General features: G+C 39.5%; 1 protein-coding gene across 1 annotated transcript; it reads right to left on the bottom strand.

Annotated features, from left to right (window-relative positions):
- Positions 1 to 2513: 2513 nt before the first annotated feature.
- AGA (aspartylglucosaminidase) lies at positions 2514 to 23064 on the bottom strand. Its single transcript, XM_054030046.1, has 9 exons — positions 22884 to 23064; positions 16909 to 17062; positions 15916 to 16028; positions 12605 to 12717; positions 11429 to 11546; positions 10201 to 10276; positions 9025 to 9132; positions 6894 to 7027; positions 2514 to 6049 (listed from the first exon to the last, which is right to left on the bottom strand). Exons 1-9 carry the CDS (start codon positions 23047 to 23049, stop codon positions 5949 to 5951), a joined length of 1083 nt encoding a protein of 360 aa, XP_053886021.1. The 5' UTR covers positions 23050 to 23064; the 3' UTR covers positions 2514 to 5948.
- Positions 23065 to 23801: the final 737 nt, after the last annotated feature.

The raw sequence follows: 23801 nt of genomic DNA, 5'->3' as shown, positions 1-23801 counted from the left end.
AGGCCTCAAAGGATAAAATCTAGAGGGTGATAAAAGACTTGTGGCACAGCTGACTTGGGCTCATGAGGCTGGAACTCAGGAGCTATAAAACTGCAGTGTAAAGGTTCAGGTTTGGGCTGGAGCCCAGGCTCTGAGACCCTGCGAAGTGGGAGGGTCCCAGAGCCCAGGCTTGGAACAGCTACACTGAAATTTTATAGCCCTGCACCTTGAGCCCAAGTCAGCTAATCCAGGCCAGGCCAGGTCTTTTATTGCAGAGTGTGTACACACACACACAATTCAGCAAGCAGGACACAAATAGGTGCCCCAATGGGACCCAATACACTTACTACACCTGAAGGATCCCAGTGTTGAATGTACATTCTCCTGTTTCACGCATACTATTCTTTTAAGTTTTGTCTTTCTAGATCATAAACCCTTCAGCGTGCTTAATAAGCAAATTAAAGTATTAAATGCAATACCGATACAACTTTTAAGCAGTGATCAAGGTTATGAGACATCAATTATTAGTTCCATGATGCGTACATGTACATATAGCACACATTTTCAATACTATTGTAATAGAACATGTTTATTTAGAACTGATGAGCAACAAGTTATTGAACTATAACATCACATCATGCCAATTACCATCTCGCTTTCCCCCTTCACTCCCATTTAAATTTCTCTGTCATTTTTAGCAGTTATTTTACGAACTGGAATATCAATGAAACAAATGGTTTCTATGACCCATATGTGGATTCCCAGCTTTGAGTGGAATGAAGCTGTCTAGCAAGCTCTCCAATTAGTGGATGCAAAAACCCTATTGCAGCCACAGTGACAAATAGAAAGTCAGAATGTCATTTTAAGGTTCACTAGCTGGTGAACTGCCAAGGTTGGAAACATTGTGGCAGACCAGTACAAAAGCTTTTGGAACAAGTAAACTTTTCTAAATACTAGTCTTGAAGCAGTAATAAAATAAATTCAATTCTGGTCTTTTGCCTCTATTAATATCTTTTGTTTTAATATTTTAACACATTCTTCCCAGGAAAACAAATCAACAGTGAACTATAAAAGTTCTTGATTTGATGACCCTCAATTCCATATGGAAAAGAGATCCCCATTCATTTGGGAAATGTTTTTATGAACGTATGTTTTCCTTTTAATAATCAAAATATGATTGGATTATAACTATTGCAGGAGTTATTTTGCAACAGATAGTTCATCACCAAATGTTATACCCTCACTCTCTCATGACAAAGTTTCAGAAATGGCTAATTCTTGTTATGGAGGCATTATTAGGAACTCCACAGATAAGATTACATCCCCCCCACCCCATCACCCCGAGGGACTAATTTCTTGTATACTCACAATAACTTGTTCCTAAATGGTATACATTTGATTATGTTTAGGTTACAGGTTTAATTTAAATGGAAGCAATATTATTCAGGCCCCACGGTGCATGTAGCCATGCCAAAGCACAAACAATCCCACATAACTGGTATCCATGTCTTACTGAGAGGCAGCCAAGTTCTGCCAAGGGAGGGCCAAACCCAAGGTGCTCAGCAGAATATGCTCCCTGGCATATTCAAGCCTCCTCATAACATTCCAAATGGGAAGAACTTGGAAGAGTTCCCATTGCATTGCTCCCCTTTTCCCCCAACCCAATTTTATATCAGTTCCTTTGTTCTCTACTATGTTGGGCTCAAACCCCAGTAGCTCAATCCTGCTCCTTGGGGGCTGTACAGTCACTCTCCCCTCTGTGGCCCAAGGAATATTTAATTTATAGAAAGTGGAACAGTTTTAACAGGAGAATACCCCAAAGTCCAGTGACTAGGTCATTCACATGGGATATAGGAGACCTAAGTTCAAGTCCCTGCTCCAAATCAGCCAGAGTGAGGATCTGAAGACAAGTCTCTCACATCACAGCTGAGCTGTCACATATTCTGGACATTCTCCACCCAAATCTAGCTGCCTTTTGTGCAGTTAGGAAAGCTCTGAGCATGCCTACTGGATCACACAAGACAGACAGGAGAAAACCTAATCTGAGAATTCCACTGAGATTTAGGCTTGAGTTAGAACTCCAAGCAGCTCGGTGTCATCAGAACTGAGGGTTTTGTGCATGCACACTGGTGGCAGCTTAGGCACTTAGGGAATTTAGGTACTTACAGAGTTAAGCAGCAGCTGAGCAGGGGTTTTCCAGATCAAAGTTGTGCTTAAATGTTGGCCTTACCTGCTTATGACCTATCGTTTATCTAGCCCTTTGACTACTTGTTTGCATAAAAATTAACAAGATGTACAGAGAACTGACACTTTTACAGAGGAAAAGCATTCTGAGTAGAGTTAATTCAAACACATGAAAACCTTCCACAAGTGTTCTTAAAGCATCTTTTCATCCACATTCAACAGCTAGTGAAGGAAATGAATCCTCCAAATTGAACTTCATCAACAGAACAGTTAATAGCATGTCATTAAAAACAACAGCCATTCTTGTCAGGAAGCTTTTCCAGCTTTTAAAAACATAGAAACTCAGAACATAAGGCAACGACCATTTTAATGCAGAGTATACAAGGACTCCAAAAAACTAATTAAGATACATTAAAGTAAGCTTGCATTACCCAGTGGTTTTACTCAAGTAAACAGAGCTGATTAAAATATTTATGGTATGATATGGTCATTTTAACTTTTTTCCCTTTTACATTTCCTTATCAATCTCAAGCTCTTGATTTAATAAATTGATCAGCAAGCCTGCCAAGTTAGAAGGAAGATCAAAAATCCTTTAAAACCGATCTTCAAAAATCTATGGAAAGAACCACAGTATGTGGCAGTACATTATAAATAAGACTTGGTATCTGCAAATGAGAAGTAGTAGGAGAAGAAATGAGAAATAGCACTTTCTCAGGGTGCTAGGCACTCAAATAATTTTGTTCCCTAAAGATAAATTCCATTGTATACATGCAATTGCTCCTTTAGAGGTGTAACCTACAAAGGGTGTGTGTATGGAGGAGGGGTGGGGGGCAGGGAATGCAGAGAGCAGAACAAGGACAAAGGAAGCATTTCCCTTTACTAAGCATCCTGCAGAGAGAACTGACTGAACTTCATAATTCAATTTTCAATACAAAGTGGCAGGCTGAGGATACGAAAATTCTAATTAAATGGAGAAAACTGATGCTGCAAGAACCAACAAATATTTAAAACTTTGTGCAAATGGGCGTAGTTGAGCGCCATCTATGGGTAAAGGTATTATCACAACCTGAGAAAGCAGGGAGAAGAAACTGATTTATAAAAAATTGAAGTAACCACAAGAAAAGTAACAAGTTACTAAGGGAGTGATATATTTGAAATGGCAGCCACCTTGTGGCTAGGAAAAGTTTACAGAAAACAGTACAGTTTATTACACTACTGAACAAATAAATAGCAGCTGAAAAACCCCAAGCTAAAATTTTGTTGCCAGTATAAAGAGAAGTATTTTTATAAGTATTATTGTAGTGCATCCTAAATTGTGACAGATTACTGATGATTAGTAAATTAAAGAAAGAAAACAAATCTATACATCTCAAGCAGTACTGTCTACATCCAAAGACCACAGACAAGTGACCTATCAGTATAAGTTTTTACATAAAGACTAGTGAGGAAACATGGGAGAAAGTACTGTATTTCCATACAGAGGCATCAGAAGGACAGTTCCAAGAATTTCATAGAATCAGAATTGGAAAGGACCTCGAGAAGTCATCTAGTTCAGTCCCCTGCACTGAAGGCAGGACTAAGTATTATCTAGACAGTCCCAGACAGGTGTTTGTCCAACCTGCTCTTAAAAATCCCCAGTGATGGAGATTCCACAACCTCCCTAGGCAATTTAGTCCAGTGCTTAACTACCCTGACAGTTAGGAAGTTTTTCGTAATGTCCAACCTAAACCGCCCGTGCTACAATTTAAGCCCATTGCTTCTTGTCCTATCCTCAGAGGTTAAGAAGAACAATTTTTCTCCCTCCTCCTTGTTACAACCTTTTATGTACTGGAAAACTGTTATTCTGTCCCCCCTCAGTCTTCTCTTCTCCAGGACTAAACAAACCCAATGTTTTCAATCTTCCCTCATAGGTCATGTTTTCTAGACCTTTAATAAGTTTTGTTGCTCTTCTCTGGATTCTCTCCAATTTGTCCGCATCTTTCCTAAAATGTGGTGCCCAGAATTTTCCAGTTGAGGCCTAATCAGCGCGAAGTAGAGCTCTTGTCTTGCTTACAATACTCTTGCTAATACATCCCAGAATGATATATGCTTTTTTTGCAATAGTGTTACACTGTTGACTCATTTAGCTTGTGATCCACTATGACCCCCAGATCCCTTTCCACCGTACTCCTTCCTAGGCAGTCATTTCCCATTTTGTGTGTGTGCAACTGATATTTCCTTCCTAAGTGGAGTACTTTGCATATTGAATTTCATCCTATTTACTTCAGACCATTTCTCTGGTTTGTCCAGATCATTTTGAATTTTAATCCTCTCCTCCAAAGCACCTGCAACCCCTCCCAGCTTCGTATCATCCGCAAACTTTATAAGTGTACTCTCTATGCCATTATCTAAATAACTGATGAAGTTATTGAACAGAACCGGACCCAGAACCGATACCTGTGGGACCCCACTCGTTATGCCCTTCCAGCATGATTGTGAACCACTGATGATTACTCTCTGGGAACAATTTTCCAACCAGTTATGCACCCACCTTACAGTAGCTCCATCTAGGTTGTATTTCCCTAGTTTGTTTATGAGAAGGTCATGCGAGACAGTAACAAAAACCTTACTAAAGTCAAGACATAGCACATCTACTACTTCCCCCCATCCACAAGGCTTGTTACTCTGTCAAAGAAAGCTATCAGGTTGGTTTGATATGATTTATTCTTGACAAATCCATGCTGTTACTTATCACCTCTAATTTATTAATCTGGGGTTCAGTTGCCAAAAAGGTCTGTTAAAATGAAGAGATTTACAAAAATAAATTATGGCCAGTGAAAGATTTAATACAGAAAAATCAGCCTTATTCCAGCCACAGTTCTCCTGTGGGCTCGGAATCTGTACATCTGATGGATGCTTTACCTGAGCTTAGGCACCAATGGAGTGCCGATCACAGAAGCACTGCCCACACTGACAGAACACAACATGCGAAGTGAAAAGGGAAGCACAGTATGGAAACCATCTTCGGAAAATGAGTCAGTTGCTGGGATCCTACCCAACACTTTGGGATTGGAAGGGGAGTAAGAAACATCTCCATTTGTTCCCACAAATAAAAGAAGAAGAAAGGAGGGAGTGAAGATATAATGTACCTGAGTCACAAAAAGCCACAAAATAGAGTAATTTCCTGACACTGCAGGATAACATTTGCAATGTAATACTGCATCACTGTGACTGAACATCATGGAACAATGAAGCATCACCACAAAAGCAGAAGCTTTTGCTTCTCCATGCAGTCATGGAGAAATTGTTCTCCAGTTCTTCTTGGTACAACAGTCATACAAACTTTCATCTGTTTTTGAGACTGGTTCCAAAAGGCATTTCCCATTTTAAACTATAGTCATCAACATATACCAGCAGAGTATTTTGAAATCCCACTTTATCATTAGTAGATATTTTGGATCTCTACACAGTATCTAAAAAAAAAAAAAAAAAAAAAAATTTGTTCATCCTGTAGACGAAGCCAACTTGCCCACCAGAATTTAGAAATAACCTGCCAGATTAATAAATTAGTTTGCTATCTTGTGAAACTACAAATCAAGTTTACTAACATATTGGTGACATGGTAATAAAACAAAATACATTTAAAAAAAGAGTGAGATATGTGCTATCTCCACATACATTACTCTTCCTCAAATATCTGTGCAAAAGAAAACTGCAAACACTTTGTAAAATGGCAGTCAGTGAGCCTTTTCAGCCTTCTTTTCCTCCTTCATATTTAACTGTAAATGCAGATGGTACAGAAAAAATTAAATACAGTCTACTACTTGCTCCGATGGCTCATTTAGCAAAGGACTATAAACCATGAAGTGAAACTGAGTGAATCCTGGAACTTTATTGCAGGCAGCACCTGGGAAAGGAAAATAGAAACAAAAGTGACTTGCCTATTCCCTATAGGATTAGTATGTCTGTCATATTTCATCTTCTAAAGATTCAATTATTAATTCTGCTACAATGGTGTAATTTCCTTTTACAATCTGTTTAACCCAACATTGAGATTTCTCAAAAGCATTTTACTTTTCAGGTGGAAACAGTGTTCTCATTACAAGTGAGGTACACTTAATAAACTTAGTAATGTAAATTAGAAAAAAATATATTTTAATACTGATGAGTGTAATGTGTTCCTACTACTCTAATCTCTCAAACACAGAACTGTGGGAAGTAAGAGCAAAGATATACAACAACCAGTCTACCCAATAAGCCATATTGATCAGCAAATTTTACTTTCTACTGATCTAAGGGTTCACTAATGAGATGCCCATCATAATGGCTGATCTTGGATTCCTTTGAAGCTGTGTACACATTCTGACTGCCTTATGCCATGTCCCAAAGAAGTTTTGGCTTTTTTTTTTTTTTTAAACAACCTTTTACAACAAATTGAGGTTGTAAATGGTTTCGAGTATTTACTAACTCCTCCAAGAAAGTTCTGTGCAAATCTTAGATATTAGGCTGAAGAGGGCCAACCTGATTCACCAATGGTATTTGGTAGGATACCATTTAATCATATACCTCTGGACCTAATAAAATGCCTGGTATTTGATAGTGAGAGTGAACAGTCCCCTTGCTCCCTCCAGCCCCCAACACTGGTTAAAGTTAAAAAAAGTTGCAGTCTGCTCCTTTAAAATCCACCTCTATGTTTCACTCATTTGTGTCAGAGTTCTTTGTGTTGAACAAAACAAAACAGTAAGATATACCATAACTTCCAGTTGTGTTGGCACAGATAACAGCACCAAAGAAGTATGGAACATACTTCTGGATCCTGGAAATAACTTTCTGGCAAGCTGTAGTTGGATCTGTTCCTGTCCTCATATATTCCACTGCTTGATAGCTGATTTAGGAAACAAATCAGAATAGACATTCTAAAATACGATAGATCAGAACTCAATCAACTGCATGTCCGCTTAATATGAACACAGCAAAATAATTTACTTTGGAACAAAAATACAAAATTGGAGACTAAGCTACTGATCAACTCCTTCCTGCTTGAAGTCTCCAAGAACTGTTGAATTGTTGCTTTTCCTCATTAATGATTTTTTTTTAAAGTTGTCTCAGATTTACTGGGGAGCCATCAAAGGCATTTTATTTTTTAAAGGTGCTTTATTTTAAATGTAAACCAAACTTAAATACCTTCATATAAATAGTAACAATACATAACACATAATAATATCATTAGACTAACGATAATGCTGACCAGTTCTACATTTCCACAATGCAAAATCTCAGTCAACAATTTTGTGTAACAGTACAACATGGGCCTAAAAGAGTATTCTGTTTTGTTTTCAGGAAACATGAACATATCAAGCCACTATGTCTTGATACAATAAGAAAAACTCAGGAGGGAATGAGCTTCAAATCTGGCACTTTGGAGGAGAGAACTATCACATTTTGGGAAGTTCCTTATTTCTGGACTCCATATCTTCTGTCACAGAGATGCAAGTTACCAAAAAAATCTATCTATTCACCTGAGCTATATCCATAGTTTGTTTCATCATAAGTCAATCATTTTGAGACAAAGAGTCCTGTGGCAGCTTATAGACTAACAGAAGTATTGTAGCATAAGCTTTCGTGTGCGAATACCCACTTCGCATGCGTCTGATGAAGTGGGTATTCACCCACGAAAGCTTATGCTACAATACTTCTGTTAGCCTATAAGCTGCCACAGGACTCTTTGTCGCTTTTTACAGATCCAGACTAACACGACTACCCCTCTGATATTTTGAGACATTAACTTATACCATACATCAACATTTCAGAAGTGAAAAAACAAGGGGCAAAATAATTACTGTTTTCTGGACTTTTGACAATTCAGAGCTATTCCACTGTAGACTATATACCCTTGTCAATCTGCACAAGAACAAGCACACTGACATAAACAGAAAGGACATAGACAGAGTCTTCTAGTCCAATCATTTACCAAAACTGGTATGTATAAGCACTGCTTTTTCAAGCTTTTGCAACCAGTTCTTCAGGCTGCCTAAAAGATGACTTAGCATCTTAACTATTAGCTTGTGAGCTGAAATCAATGTAGCACTATAGCTAGCTTCTCAACATTCAAAATAACTCAATGAACTATGCCAATGTCCACTCTTATTTCAAGACTGATTTGGAGTAGCTCAAGATCCACTGAGGTCTACACCACTTACAAGTGAATACGAGGTGGCAGGCACTAATTTGTGTTGTCAGAGTTTTAGAGTAGGCACTTCAGTTGCCTGAATAGTTTGGATCACTGCTGTGAATTCTATTGTAAATATGAATGTCTCTGTAACCTTCAGAATGGAGTACTGTAATGTATTCTATTTGAGGCTATCCATCAAGACCATTTGCAAAATTCAGACACCCAGAGTTTTGGAAATGAAAAGGCGCAGGCAAATTAAGATGCTGACAATATACAATTCCAATGGTGAAGAAAACAGCCACTTCTGAGACCACTTTCTCTTCTTCCTAACACTTAAGAAGTGTTTTGTTCCCACTACTGAAACTTGAGTGTAAGACACAAGGCATTTTTGGTGGAGTGCATTTACATCCAGAATCCACTCATTCCTTCTGTCAAAGCCCAGGTTTGGCAACATTCACAGGAATTGCAATGAGGTAACACAAAACATGTTAAAGAATTGTTAAGTGATTTGTTGTCTGTAACAGAGAACGTGGGGTTAGTCTGGTTTTTATGGCCATGTTGATTGGCATGAATAAGAAAGCAAGAGATGGCCAAATATATTAAGCAACCAATAAAACCGATAATTTTATTAATTCAACACTTTATTTTTTTATTTGTTTCACAGGAATTCTCTGGCAAAAATGTAAGCAATCTTCCCTAAAGGGACAAACCTGGGCAAAAAGCGCATCATGATATCACCATCTCCGGTGGCTGCCGCTCCTCCAGTTGTACTATCAGCATAGGCTCCAGCTCCAGCTATTGGCGAGTCCCCTACACGACTAAAAAGAGGAAGGAAAAGAAACTCATCAAGTTAAAATGAAGACAGTTAGTTATAATGGGCCAAATTCTGGTCCCAGTTACACTACTGTGCAACCTGGCTGAAGCCAGTGGGGTTGCATCAGTGTACCAGAGCAGAGCTAGACCCAATATTTACATGCAAATTCTTAGACAGGGTTCTTGTTTCGATAAATAAATATATAGCAGCAGTGAGAACGCACCAGGATTTTACAGTTTCATACTCCAGGAACTCCTAATCTTACATCATGGCAATGAGAGCACTCTACTCTCAGTAACAAGGACTGACACTCCAACACACTGCCAAGAAAAAAGCAAAACCACCTGGTGAAATAGTGACTGTTCCACAGTTTCAGCCTTCCAGAGTATTCTTCCTTCAAGATCCAGAAGGTTTCTGGTTCAGCCTAGTCCACTTCCACGGTGGATTAGGCAAATTTGGAAAAAGGCACTCATTCTTGAGTAAGAGAGTTCATACAGAGTTATTCAGGAATAGGTCCTGAATAGGTCCATGTGTAAACAAGCCCTCATTCCTTGATCCTGTTGTGACTCCTAAAGTTCTGGAGATATTTATTGGGTCAGACCAAATCAAACTTATTATTGACATGAGTTTTTTAAAGTTTCTTTAACTTTAAAGAGTGAAAACGTGTGTCATGTATCATATATTTTAAAAAAAAAAAGTGTTTAAAGGCTATTACAAGCATAAAGCAACAAACTTAATTCAACATCAAATATACAGGGGGTAATCCTAGATCCACAAATTCTTTAGAAAATGCTCATAAAGAACCTATTCTTGCTCCCATTTAAAAATGAAAAAAGCAGGCCTAAAGTAACTTCTACTATATTTATACACAAAGTTTAACAAACAACCCACTAAAAATTGTAATTGCAGCAGCACTTTAAAGACCCACCAAAAAATGGGGCCCTGTTGTGCTAGTCCCTGTATAAACACGATCATTCAGATAAGCAAAATATCACCTCACCTACACAGATACTTAAATGAAATCAAGGATTACAAATAACAGATGCCTTTTTCTCAAACTACAAATACTAACCCCTGGATTTTGTGGACTGCACCATTTGTAGATGTCCCCACTGCAACATTTCCGGAACCACCAATTACAATCATGCCTATAGATTTAAATAATGGTGAAGCTTAACAAGAATAATTTCTCATATATTTGTTAAAACATCAGTGTTACAATTCAGCAGCATGAAAACTGATCATATTTTTATAGCCCTTGTAAGGGCCCTATTTTTAAAATGAAGTTTTACACCTGAATTGTCATTTCCAGAGGGACCTAAATATTGGTATTTTAAAACATTTGAAAATTGGGCCATATATAATCATTCCTGGTAAAACAATTATAAGTATAATTTAAATTCTCTAGTGAGTGTTTATTTTATCCAAATTTCAAAGAGTCCAAAAAGCCTCTAGTACAAACATAAACACTCTAAAATACATTAATAAAGTTTAACTACCTTAACCAAGTACAAATGAAGAGGTGACATACCATTCAACATGTGACCCACCAATCTTGGCACCCCCTTACTTCAAGCATTTATGTAATTCAGGCCTCAATTCAGAAAGATTCTTAAAGCAGTAAGTAGTCCCACTGAAGTCAATTAGGCATGTTCTTAAGTACTTTGATGAATTTGTGTGTGTCTCAGCACTTAAGTGGTAATTCTTTGGTAATGAAAATTTTGAAGATTTTTTGCATGACAATCAATCACCAAGTTGGCAAAGATCCAGTCCAAAATGCAGAAGACAAAATTTAACTGACAAAATATAGATAAATAATCTGTACTGAGGAGTTTGGAAATGTATCTCTGAAGTCTGCAGTTCTGGAATGTCTGCTATGCCAACAACATGTGAAAAATTAATCATGAAATACAAGAAATAATTTAATAAACATTCAGAATTGCCTACGACCCAACAACAAAAAAGCTTTACCAGTAAAGTATGGAAGTCTTTACAAGAATATTACTCCTAACCTATTTTAAGCATACCAATTTGCAAACAATGCTGTTGCTCAAATCAGAGGTTAAAAAGTAGAGGAAAGATTAAAATAGATTCTTGACTTACAAATCCTAAATTGACTAAGGAGTTGCAATCAACTCCTTCAGAACATGTGTGTAAGTAGTACACACTTAAAAATGGTGCTGTATATCTGGTATACTACCAGTTTGAAATATTTTTTATTTGAACTCAGTAAGATTGAGTTGATCATGAAGCAAAAAAATGAATACATCTTTTAGCATAAAATAACCAAAGAGAGTTACCAATTGTATCATGATTATGAATATTTATTCTTTTCTGTGAGTTGATCCATTCTTCACTATTTAATTGTTTAGCCTGTTTGTATGGTCCACAGGATTTTGAAGCATCTGGTATTACATTCTGTAATCAATATTTTATTCACATGAGTCTTTAATGTTTCAATAAAGATGCATTTTAAACAAACGACTACAACAAAAATCTAAATTCCACTATATAACTACCGCTGTATAATATTTTAAGATATCTAATGTACAGTTGTACTGAAGTTACAAAAGCTATGGATATTATTAAGAGATGCATTGATTGGCTTTCAATAATGTGTGATACAGGGTCTGTTAATCTGATAGTGCCTATTAAAGAAAAGTAGCAGAACAATCACAAGACTCATTCTTTGATCAAAATAAGTTTGCATTCTTCAGCAAAATAAAGAACCCACAAAAACAAAGTTGCTGTTAGTACCACACTAAGAGATAAAGTAAGACTCCTGTACTTAGGATGACTAAAGTTGATTAAAAAGTAATACTTTAGGCAGGACACTTTTTCAAGTAAATGAACAGGCAAGAGAGTATGTGCCAAATTAAACTGTCTCAATTCCACCACATTTCAGATACAAAAAAGACAACACAATCTACAGATGCGTGGGCTCTGCAACTATGTAACAGTCTGTGCACAGAGACAAACGTGCTAACTTGTTTGTCATCATCTACAGCTGCCAATTTAGGCTTCAATTTTGGAAAGACTTAAGCCTATGAATGGTCCCTATAATTTTAATGGGACTACTTCCATACGTAAAAGTCACTCATGTGCTTAAATACCTGCAAAACCAAGGCCTTAATTCCCAGTAAGGGATTTCATTTAGAGACTCAATTTTAGGTTTCTGCACTCATGCCTCACTGAGAAATCATCCTCTGTTGTTAAGGGTTAGGATTTTCTCCCAAATTCAGAAATGAAAAATCACTGTACTAACATCAACGTTAACAGAATTCTACAAATCAGGCAGCAAACAGGCTTCCAATCCCCAAGTATATCAAGTGAGCGAGAATTCCAGGATTTTTTTTTAAATGTTTAATGGAACATTCTTTGTTCCTTTAATATGAAGTATTTCTTTCTTTAACAAGTCAAGACTAACAAGCAATGTTGTGTGATCAAATTTCTAAAATAAAACAATTATACTGTACCTTCCAGTAGTTTGGCTGACAGTTTTGATTAAGCCACTTTAAATATATTGAAAGAGAATTCTGAGTGGTTAAATCTTCACAGGGAAATCCCATGCTTTCTGCAAACAGTGAGGCTTTAACAGGCAAAAAGACAAATTCAACAATATTGTAGCATGAATACATTAGATTTATCATACAATATATGTTATGATCAAGATGATATATTAGTTTATATATAGCTTATCCCCCTGAAACTATAGAATATAGTTCCTTAGACAAACGGTATATCAGGGTAATCTCTGATATATCATCAATATCCAATTCCTCCTTTACTGAGGGCACTATATCCCACACTTCTAGTACGTCTTTTTGTCTCTTCATTTAAATACGTTCTCTATGACTATGATGAGAGAGCTTTCTCTTCAGACATGTTGCTGTACAAAAGGAGCAAAACTTTTCAAACAGGACAAATACCATTCAAATCCAAGATTGTGCTATGTGTAACAGGAAATTTTTAATTTAAGCAAGCAAAAATTTGTAAATAGCAAATTAATTACAAAAACACTATCAATTTGATATCTAGACATTTTTAAAATATGAGGTAAGCAGAGAAAGATTCAGATATCAATACCTGCCCCTGAATACCTCTGACAATTTATGTGGCTTTACTATCACACTTTCCTAAAATATAAATTTGATTATTTATTTCTTAATTTTTTTTTATAATTGTTACTGTGTGAAAAACAAACATCAATAGCAGGGGAAACTGACTGTCTATACAGGAGAAGAAATGAAAACAATTGCCACAAAACACAACCAAATGCAAAGTAAATGAACTGAAAAAAAAATACAAAACAGAAAAAACTCTATTCATTCATCTTTTAGTTATAGTAATCTTTGGCATCATCAATCTGGAAGAAATCAAATTCAGATACAATTGTTTACAAATTTGTAAGTTACCAATACCTTCCATGCTTGAATCCTTAGATATTTATGTGAACATAATACATAGTTTTATAAGATTCTTAGGAGTTTTCGCTTATCCAAATATTACAAAAAAAAAACCCTTTCAATTGATTTAGTAGTTAATTTTGTATTGCTTTTCTAAAGCTACACATGTATTGGGAGTTTCATGAGCGATAGTTAAGTTATTGAATGTTTACCAACATTTCAGTATCTAGAGTAACCTAGTAAGAGAGCAAGTGAGCTCAGAAAAGTCTGATTGTTCATGTTTATTGATCCTCCTTTTATGACTTCTGTAGCCTGTTTTTATTCCAGGAAGTGGAGCTTTTGGGCAATGTGCGCTAAAGTAGCATGGTTTCGTAAAAAAAAAAAAAAAAGCATCTTTCATACTCCCTAGCTGAGATAATTTGGAGTCACTTAAACTGAAAAGGACTCTGAGGACTGTTTAGGAACTCAGAAATATAAGATTCAATTATTTTCAATAATGAAAACCAAAAATAACACGAATTCCCATTAAAATTTTAGTGCCAGAAACAATATACTGTACTTTCCACACATTAAAATACCATCAATTACAATACATTTTATATAATGCTTAACAGTTAAGGGCATGGTTGTGTTCTTTTTTCTGTCAATCATTCAAAAAAACAAAAAACAAAAAAAACAAAAAAACAACACCCTTGTGCAGACAGAAAAATTAAGGAGATTTTCCTAGTTTCAAATGTTTTTATCTTTTACTCTCCAAACAAGAGCAGAAATATGTAGAATGCGGGTATCTGACGATATAGCTTGATAAAAAGCAGAAACAATCCTGTAGAACAACTCTTACAAGAAGTCATTCAATCTAAGCACATTTTAAGGACAATTTTTTTTTTAAATTGTTTCGAATACTTTGTGTAGAACAGAAATTTGCCTTCCTTTCCTCCACTGATTTTAATGTTCAAGTCCACCCTCTAGTGAGTCTGCTATCCTCTCCCATCAGTGTTTGCTTTACCAGTTCCCAGTGTAACTCCTCATATTGGCTTCCAACATTCCTGCTCTCATCCCGCTGACCACTTCCAGAGAAAATTGTATGACCATTCCAACTTCCTTCACAAAGAATTTGTTTTTCCCCCCTTCCATCTTCTATACCCTTCTGACACATGGCACTGAAGTTTGTCACCCCCTCTGACTTGCTCTTCAAACCTACCTCCCTTATTCTCAGTCATTCTCAAACTTCATTCCTGGTATTCTAGCTTGCTCTGCTATTCCCAAACATCTTTTAGTTTACCCCATCCCAAACCTCTCTTTCGCCTTGAAGCACAAAGTCTATTGTGACTTTCTTTACTTCCCACTCTACTCATTCCTTCCTGGATCCCTTGTATGCTACTGATACTCCTCTTACCACAGCCACTAGTGACCGCCTCCTCTGGTCAAATCAAAAGGGTCTGTAAAGCATCTCAAACTCCAGCCCTCCCTTTCCAGACCTAGAGAGGTCTTCGCATCAACTACAGCAACTGTCATCTTTGTCTTGTCTCATTTTCTTTATTCCATCCAAAATGCTACTGCCAAATCCATCGTCCTCTCCTATCAATGACCACGTCACCTCTTTTTAAATATCATCTTTGCCTTCATGACTTCCTCCATGCAGCCCCCTACACTTAAAAAACCCTTAAGCCAACTAATCTTCCATTCCCTATTCAAAGTCTTCCTAGAAACATTTCTTCCATAAAGGTTAAAGATATTAATCCACCAGTAAAGTATTAAGTTACCTTAAGAAGATGAAACCTCCACTGTTTATAGAATTTATCACCATGTGGTGTGTTGTGCCAAACTGTACAGTACCTGATTTATTTAAAAGCTCTTTGAGGCAGAAAGTCTTCATATATGTTTTTAAATTGCAAAGTACAATGACTGTGCTCAATAAATATGAAAATGAATTTTGAAATAAAATTAGGTACCAAATTCTGCCATTCATTTTTTTAAGTAAAGCTTCCCTTGTATTTTAAATGAAATATTGGCATATACCAGCTTCCATTTATATAGTGTCTTATGTCAAAACATCTTCACTTAGTATCTGTATTTTCAGTGATATTAAAACAGCTCTGGCATTAAAAGTTAATAGTTGCAGCTGAATCTGTAGAGGGAATACAAAACCCTTTGTTTTAGTTCAAGCAGAAATAGCAGAATAAAAAACCCTGATAATTGTAGATATTTAATAAACGTAAAGAAGGATAAATGCTTTTCAATTACTTAATAGCATTCATTTGAATATATATGTGGGGGATTCCTCTACCATCAAGATTTATCTATCGTAAGTCTCCTTATTGTATAGTGATAATTAAGACAAGGGTAAGAATTGGAAATAACTGAATAAAGTACATAATTACCTGACTCCCCCACTAATAATGTGTGCTTAGTATGCTTAATCACTTTCCGTGCTACACCAATAGCATTTTTTATACGTCTGAGATCTGCTACTGCCCCAACTTCCATGGTGTTGCTGAAACAAGAAGAATATGGAAGTGAGAAATATTTAAGGTGTGCATATATTAAACAGTAACAGAGGATAATAAAACAATTACATATTTTTTGCTATATACACTTTGTGCTCGTCTACAGTAAGAAGTTGTACCATTTTATCTATACTGGTATAGTTAAAGGAGTACAACATCCCTGAAAGCAGTTATATCAGTATAGAGGTACATTATACTGTACTGGTTGAAATCATCTTTGTACTGATATAAATGCATCCATATTCGAGTTTTACTAGTGTAAGTATTTCAGGTATAAATAATTGCACCCCTAAGCAAACCAGTAACTCTAGTAAGACTTTCAAGTGTAGGCCAGACCTAAACAATGAATAAGGTCTAAAAGACATAACACAGAATTGTCATGAAAGTAAAATTTGTATGGAAATTAAAGAGCAAATGGTCCTCTATTAAGATTATGCTTAAACCTTCAGATATCCCAATCCTGTAGAAGTAAGCCTTTCTCTGCCTCCTCAGGCAAACAGTCATATAGGTGCTATACATTATGCTTCATTTTCAGGGAGAATCTCTACTCTACTCCCAGGAACTCCGTACGCATTCCTTAGCTCCCATATCTAGCAATCAAGCTATCGGAAATTAATGTCGGATTGCAACAAAAATGCTTAGTTAGCTTCCAAACATCCTGGTGCCATGGCAATCTAGTCCCTGCTTGATTGGATATTTCCCTCTTTCTACTATACCCATGAACACATCAATATTAGAGTTTGAGTACAATCTAATGTTTATTGAACACATCAACATGATGGCATCGTACATATAACAATGCTTACATCATATTGAACTGTACTAAAAATCCTTAGGATTATTCTCTTCTCCAAGTAACTTTCTTACCCATCCATAATCATGGCATCCAATGTTGTTTCTCCATGTTCATCTGGACTTCCTCCAAACCCCACACTTCCATCACACTGATCAGTCTCACACTGACCGCAGCCTCTCTCTACTGCATCCAGCTCAGAGCCTCCTGACTGTAAGGTATACCATGCTGTAAGCAACACAAACCCCTGGTAAGTTAAAATAATTACTGTCTAATATTTCATTTAAATTTATAAAAACAAATGCACAAGAAACTACACCAAGTATGGCAGGTAAAAGTAAACTGTATAATATGTTGTTATTCTTAGGTGAAATCTAGAGAAAGTATTATTCAGAATATAAAGTCATCATTTTTTGTATAATTGGCTAATGTTTCTGAATGGGAAGTGATGGGATATTTGTGTGAATGAGGAGTTGTTGCTATAGTGTCCACAATTATAGTGTATTTCATATACTAAGTAAAAAAAAAAAAACAATAATTTACTGTTGTGTAATTAAAGCACTCCTTCTCTCCAAGGCATGAATGGCACTAAGGCCACACATACAAACTCTTTCACACAGGTATATCCAAACCCACATGGAGTCTAAATTAAGTCTGTGTAGCTATGCAGGATCATGGCATATTTAAAGATTTTTTTTAATATACAATAGGAAAATGTTATATTAGAAGCATTTCTTACGAGCCATTTCAGAGAGAATTAACCATAGTTAAAATGTGCCAGGCACAAAATTAAACCTAACAGTGTTTAAAGTATATATAAAAAAACAAACTAACTTAAAACAATATTTATGCAGCACTAAAAATAACCATCTCTTTCCCTGCTCCCTCTCTGTCATCTATCCTTTGAGATCTAGTTTGTGGCTTGAAAAAAGCCTTTTATGTGAGTCAACACAAATGGCTCTGCTGAACTTGTCCCACAGACCTTGATCATGCAAACTGCTTCATGGGGTCAGAGCCCTGAGTGTATGTGAAGCCACAATGAAGTTAATGGATTCCCACATGGGTGCAGAGATCCTCCCCTCTGGAACAAATGGCAGGATTAGGAGATGGCCCCAGATCCTGCAAATATTTATGTGCATATGTGATGTTGTATAATGGGGAAGGGATCGACTACTCTAATATGGTCACCACCACTTTTGCAAAATTGTGATAAATCTTGTATAAAATATACCTTGTACGGTATCATTGAAAAACTTATAATCTGCTGTGTATTGTTATCTTGTTATAATGTGTGTATCAATACTGGATATGGAGTTATGACATTTTGCTATGTGTTTGTAACTCAAACTTCTTTGATAAACCAGCATGGCCCCACAACATGCCAACATTTTTATGGCTGACCTGGAACAACGCTTCCTCAGCTCTCGTCCACTCACACCCCTTCTCTACCTACGCTACATTGATGACATCTTCATCACCTGGACCCATGGGAAGGAGACCCTGAAAGAATTCCACCATGATTTCAACAGCTTTCACCCCACCATCAAACTCAGCCTGGACCAATCTACACGGGAGGTCCACTTCCTAGACACCACAGTCCAAATAAGCGACGGCCATGTTAACACCACCCTACACTGAAAACCCACCGACCGCTACACCTACCTTCATGCCTCCAGCTTCCACCCTGGACACACCACACGATCCATCGTCTACAGCCAAGCACTGAGGTACAACCGCATCTGCTCCAACCCTCAGATAGAGACCAACACCTACAAGATCTTCATCAAGCATTCTCAAAACTACGATACCCACACAAGGAAATAAGGAAACAAATCAACAGAGCCAGACGTGTACCCAGAAGCCTCCTGCTACAAGACAAGCCCAAAAAAGAAACCAACAGAACTCCACTGGCCATCACCTACAGTCCTCAGCTTAAACCTCTACAACGCATCATTAGTGATCTACAACCCATCCTGGACAATGATCCCTCACTTTCTCAGACCTTGGGAGGCAGGCCAGTCCTCGCCCACAGACAGCCTGCCAACCTTAACCATATTCTTACCAGCAACCACGCACCGCACCATAACAGCTCTAACTCAGGAACCAATCCATGCAACAAACCTCGATGCCAACTCTGCCCACATATCTACACCAGCAACACCGTCACAGAACCTAACCAGATCAGCTACAACATCACCGGCTCATTCACCTGCACGTCCACCAATGTTATATATGCCATCATGTGCCAGCAATGCCCCTCTGCTATGTACATTGGCCAAACTGGACAGTCACTACGCAAGAGGATAAATGGACACAAGTCAGATATCAGGAATGGCAATATACAAAAACCTGTAGGAGAACACTTCAACCTCCCTGGCCACACAATAGCAGATATAAAGGTAGCCATCTTACAGCAAAAAAACTTCAGGACCAGACTCCAAAGAGAAACTGCTGAGCTCCAGTTCATTTGCAAATTTGACACCATCAGATCAGGATTAAACAAAGACTGTGAATGGCTATCCAACTACAGAAGCAGTTTCTCCTCCCTTGATGTTCACACCTCAACTGCTAGCAGACCACCTCACCCTCCCCGATTGAACTAATCTCGTTATCTCCATACTGATTTATACCTGCCTCTGGAAATTTCCATTACTTGCATCTGATGAAGTGGGAATTCACCCACAAAAGCTTATGCTCCAATACTTCTGTTAGTCTTAAAGGTGCCACAGGACCCTCTGATGCTTTTCAAACTTCTTGTGAGTCTCAGAAGCACCCACAGGTTAGCCCTTCAGGAATAACAAAAGGAGCTGTGAAGACACCCTAGCAATAGCACACAAAAGGTGCAAGCAAAATTTACAGTTCATATGAAGAATGGCTGAGCCTGCACCTACGAAATGAAGCTAGGAAACAGCTAGAATTTTTCCAGAAGGGAGGTCAAGATATAAAAGGCAAGTACAAAAAGCACCTTTTACCTCTTTCTTCTTTCCTACTACACCTCTGGACTACTGAACTTTGACAACGGAAAATTTTGAACAAAGGATTGAGGTCCCTGATACTATTTGGGCAAACCAGAGAGACTTATAAAAAACTATCTGATATAACATACCTACTAGCATTTTGGATTTACACACTTGAATTCAAATTTACCTGCTTTAAACCACTGCATAACTCATTTATTTTCTTAGTTAATAAATCTTTAGTTAGTTTACTAAAGGATTGGCTGCAGCGTTGTATTTGGGGAGATCTGAAGTGTACCTTGACCTGGTGGTAAGTGACTGGCTTTGGGGGCTGTAAAAACTCAGCGTGTGGTGATTTTTGGTTTTAATAACCTTTCAGCACAATAGTCCAGTTTGTCTGGGTGGTAAATGTGACTGCAGCACTAAGAAGACTAGCTAAAGCAGGGGTGGGCAAACTACGACCCACTGGCCACATCTGGCCCCTCAGATCTTTTAATCCGGACCTTGAGCTCTGGCTGGGGAGCAGGATTGGGTGCTTGCCCCACTCCGCACATACCGTGACTTCATGCGGCTCCTGGAAGCAGTGGCTTGTTCTCCCTCTGGCTCCTACACGTAGAGGCAGCCAGGGGGCTTCGCATGCTATCCCCGCCCCAAATGCAGGCTCTGCAGCTCCCACTGGTCAGGAACCATGGCCAATGGGAGCTGAAGAGGCAGTGTCTGTGGACGGGGCAGCCTGGCTGCGCCTCCGCATAGGAGCTGGAGCGGGGACATGCTGCTGCTTCCGGGAGCTGCTTGAGGTAAGCGCCGCCCAGATCCTGCACCCCTGATCTTCTCTTGTGCCCCAACCCCCTGTCCGCCCTCTGAACCCCTCAGCCCCAACCCAGAGCACCTTCCTGCATCCCCAACCCCAGCCCTGATCCCCCTCCCGCCCTCCAGGTCCCTCAGTCCCAGCCTACAGCACCCTCCTGCACCCCAAATCCCTCATCCCCAGCCCCACCCCAGAGCCCACACCCCTGCCGGAGACCTCACCTGCCCCACATCCCAGCCCAGAGCCCCCTCCCACACTCCAAACCCCTCTGCTCCACTCCCAGCCGACAGCCCCTGCTGCACTCCTCATTTCTAGCCCTTCCCCAGAGCCCACACCCCCAGGACAGCCCTCACCCCAACCTTCAATTTTGTGAGCATTCATGGCCCACCATACAATTTCCATACCAAATGTGGCCCTCAGGCCAAAAAGTTTGCCCACCACTGAGCTAGACTGTCAGTGGTTTTATGGTGAGCTAGTAAGTGACCCAGGAGCATATTTACCTTGCTGGTTTGGCTAAATCTAACTATAGGATATACCACCAATTTGTAAGTGTTTGCCAAGTTTCGACAGTCTGACCTAATACTGGCACTCTCCCTTGTGACTAGGGTGACCAGACAGCAAGTGTGAAAAATCAGGACAGGGCTGGTGGGGGGGTAATAGGAGCCTAGATAAGAAAAAGACCCAAAAATCGGGACTGTCCCTTTAAAATCAGGACATCTGGTCACCCTAATTGTGACCTCCACTAGACACGGGTGACAGCATACCCAAACTCCTATTCTGAGTAATTCCCCCCTTGTTTCTTGAGACTACTCAAAAGTAATCAATTTAAGCATATAGGTAAGTGTTGGCAGAAGCAGAGCCGTATATTGCAAGTGAGATCTTTCATTGCTGACAAAATTAGGTTTTAACTCTGTTAACTAACAAGAAAGAATTCATATCAAAAATACGGTAGTCTACCTTAGGTGAATTTTCTAAATGTGTCTCTACAAGTTATTCCTATCTTTGTGGGTGACAGTAAGAGTCAACAATACACATCTTATCTGTAAATTGCCATATATGCCTTCTAAAAGAGGTAAAACAGAGTAAAGGAAAATTTGATAATGGTCAGAAATACTGCTCTCTAAAGAATTATGGGGGATGGATTCTGAAGAGACACTGAATTTTAATATATATATATATTTTAAGCACACTTTTTACTATCTATTCAGAGTATTAGAAGTGAAAGTAATGTAAAAACTCAAGTTTGTGCCAATTTATGGTCCAAACTGAGAAAATGCAAAAAGGAAAATAAACAAATTACCTCTATGTGTAGATTCCTAATTGTGTGCTATTTGGGCGAATGGTGTTTTTTTTTTTTATTATAGTTACAGCCAACAACATAGAAACACTCCTGTTACTCTTTGGTTTGCAAAGCTTTTAATAAAATTTAAATTTTGGGCCAGATGCCATAGGGAACCATCCCATCCCCCATGTTTAACTGAGGCATTTATAAAAAGCAACAGAGGGTCCTGTGGCACCTTTAAGACTAACATAAGTATTGGGAGCATAAGCTTTCGTGGGTAAGAACCTCACTTCTTCAGATGCAAGTAATGGAAATCTCCAGAGGCAGGTATAAATCAGTATGGAGATAACGAGGTTAGTTCAAATACCTGCCTCTGGAGATTTCCATTACTTGCATCTGAAGAAGTGAGGTTCTTACCCACAAAAGCTTATGCTCCCAATACTTCTGTTAGTCTCAAAGGTGCCACAGGACCCTCTATTGCTTTTTACAGATTCAGACTAACACAGCTACCCCTCTGATACTTGAGGCATTTATAATTTCACTTCCTATTGCTTGAACACTACCATTACTAGTTTGGCCCCCGGAAACGTAGAGACGTTGGCTTAGGGACTTCTTTGGGATAGTCTATCCACAGCAACTGTAACCATTTAGGTAAACCACCATTGGGAGGAAAAAACAAATCCCATCTCTAGCTCTATCAGTACACCGGCGTGCACGACCAGGACCAAAGGTTTTCTAAATACCTGAACTAGCAATACCCCCCAGAACAGCATCTCCCCCTGCTGCCCAGCCTCCCCCACGCGATCAAGGACAACAGAGCAAGACTGAGTCACAGCCACTGCACTCCAGGCGCTGCGGGGAGTGCCCCAGGCTGCACCGGTCCGGGCGCTGTACAGGTGCGAAGGAGAGCGAGAGCGGCAGCGCCCCCAACAACCACCCCCACCCCAGCTCCCGGCCAGCCCTGCCGGAGCAGCATGAGGCAAAGCCCGGAACCAGCGACACCTGTTTCCGTTGCTTTCCTAAATGCCCAGGTGTTGACGACTAGCGGCAGCGCAGCCAGACCCGCACCCGCGGCCCCGGACACAGGCGGCAGCAGCAGAAGAAGGAAGCGGAGAGCCTGACGCGCGCTGAACCCCATTGCCGCGCGCCGGCTGTACTCATACATCATCCGGGAAGCGCGCGCCTGAGCTCGTGACTAATCACGGGGCCACAATTTCACAATCCCACCCGGAAGACGCGCCCGACCGCCAGGGAGGGGAAGGAGCTGCCACGGCTGAGCGAATGGCCCCGCCCCCTCGCCGTTCCTTGCTCCCTCCCTCCGCTGTTACCACCCTCAACCGCCTCCTCCCCCGGCAGAGCCCATGTGCTGCTGAGCTGTGGACTGGGCTCAGGTCCCTCGCGCCCAGCGCACTCAGTGTAGGCGGCTGGTGCCAACAGGGCAGAGCTGGGGCGGCCGTAGGGCTGCCCCCCACCTGCACCAGGCTGAGATGTGAGCTGGACCACCCCTTGTTCTGTGCCCAGGTGCTAGCTCTGACTCACCCTGGGGTGGGCCTGCCCAGGATCTCTCACCTGAGTTCTGTGAGTTAGAGCTGGTGCCATGGCACAGACGAGGGGGAGCTGGCCTCGAGGTGATGCCTTATGTCCCAGGCATTGGGACCCGTGCTCTGAGGCTAGGGCAAGGTGTGGGCAGTCACCTCACCCTAACTCAGGGCAGGCACCATTGCCAGCCAGGAAAGCATCTGTGCCACTTTGATGACTCTTGCAATGCACAGAGCAGGCCACCCCCATCTGAGATGTGAATGTGTGTTGGTTATTTCATTATGTTTCAATTATTATTATTTGTCTTGGGGCACTGCTGTTGTTGCCACCTCTCCTAATATTTGATTTTTGTCTGAAAATCGCAACTCCAGGAGTTTTAAT

The sequence above is a fragment of the Malaclemys terrapin genome, chromosome 5, assembly GCF_027887155.1.
Source record: "Malaclemys terrapin pileata isolate rMalTer1 chromosome 5, rMalTer1.hap1, whole genome shotgun sequence".
Taxonomy (NCBI): domain Eukaryota; kingdom Metazoa; phylum Chordata; order Testudines; family Emydidae; genus Malaclemys; species Malaclemys terrapin.
The sequence above is the reverse complement of the archived record's forward strand: the minus strand, read 5'-3'. Positions and strand labels throughout refer to the sequence as shown.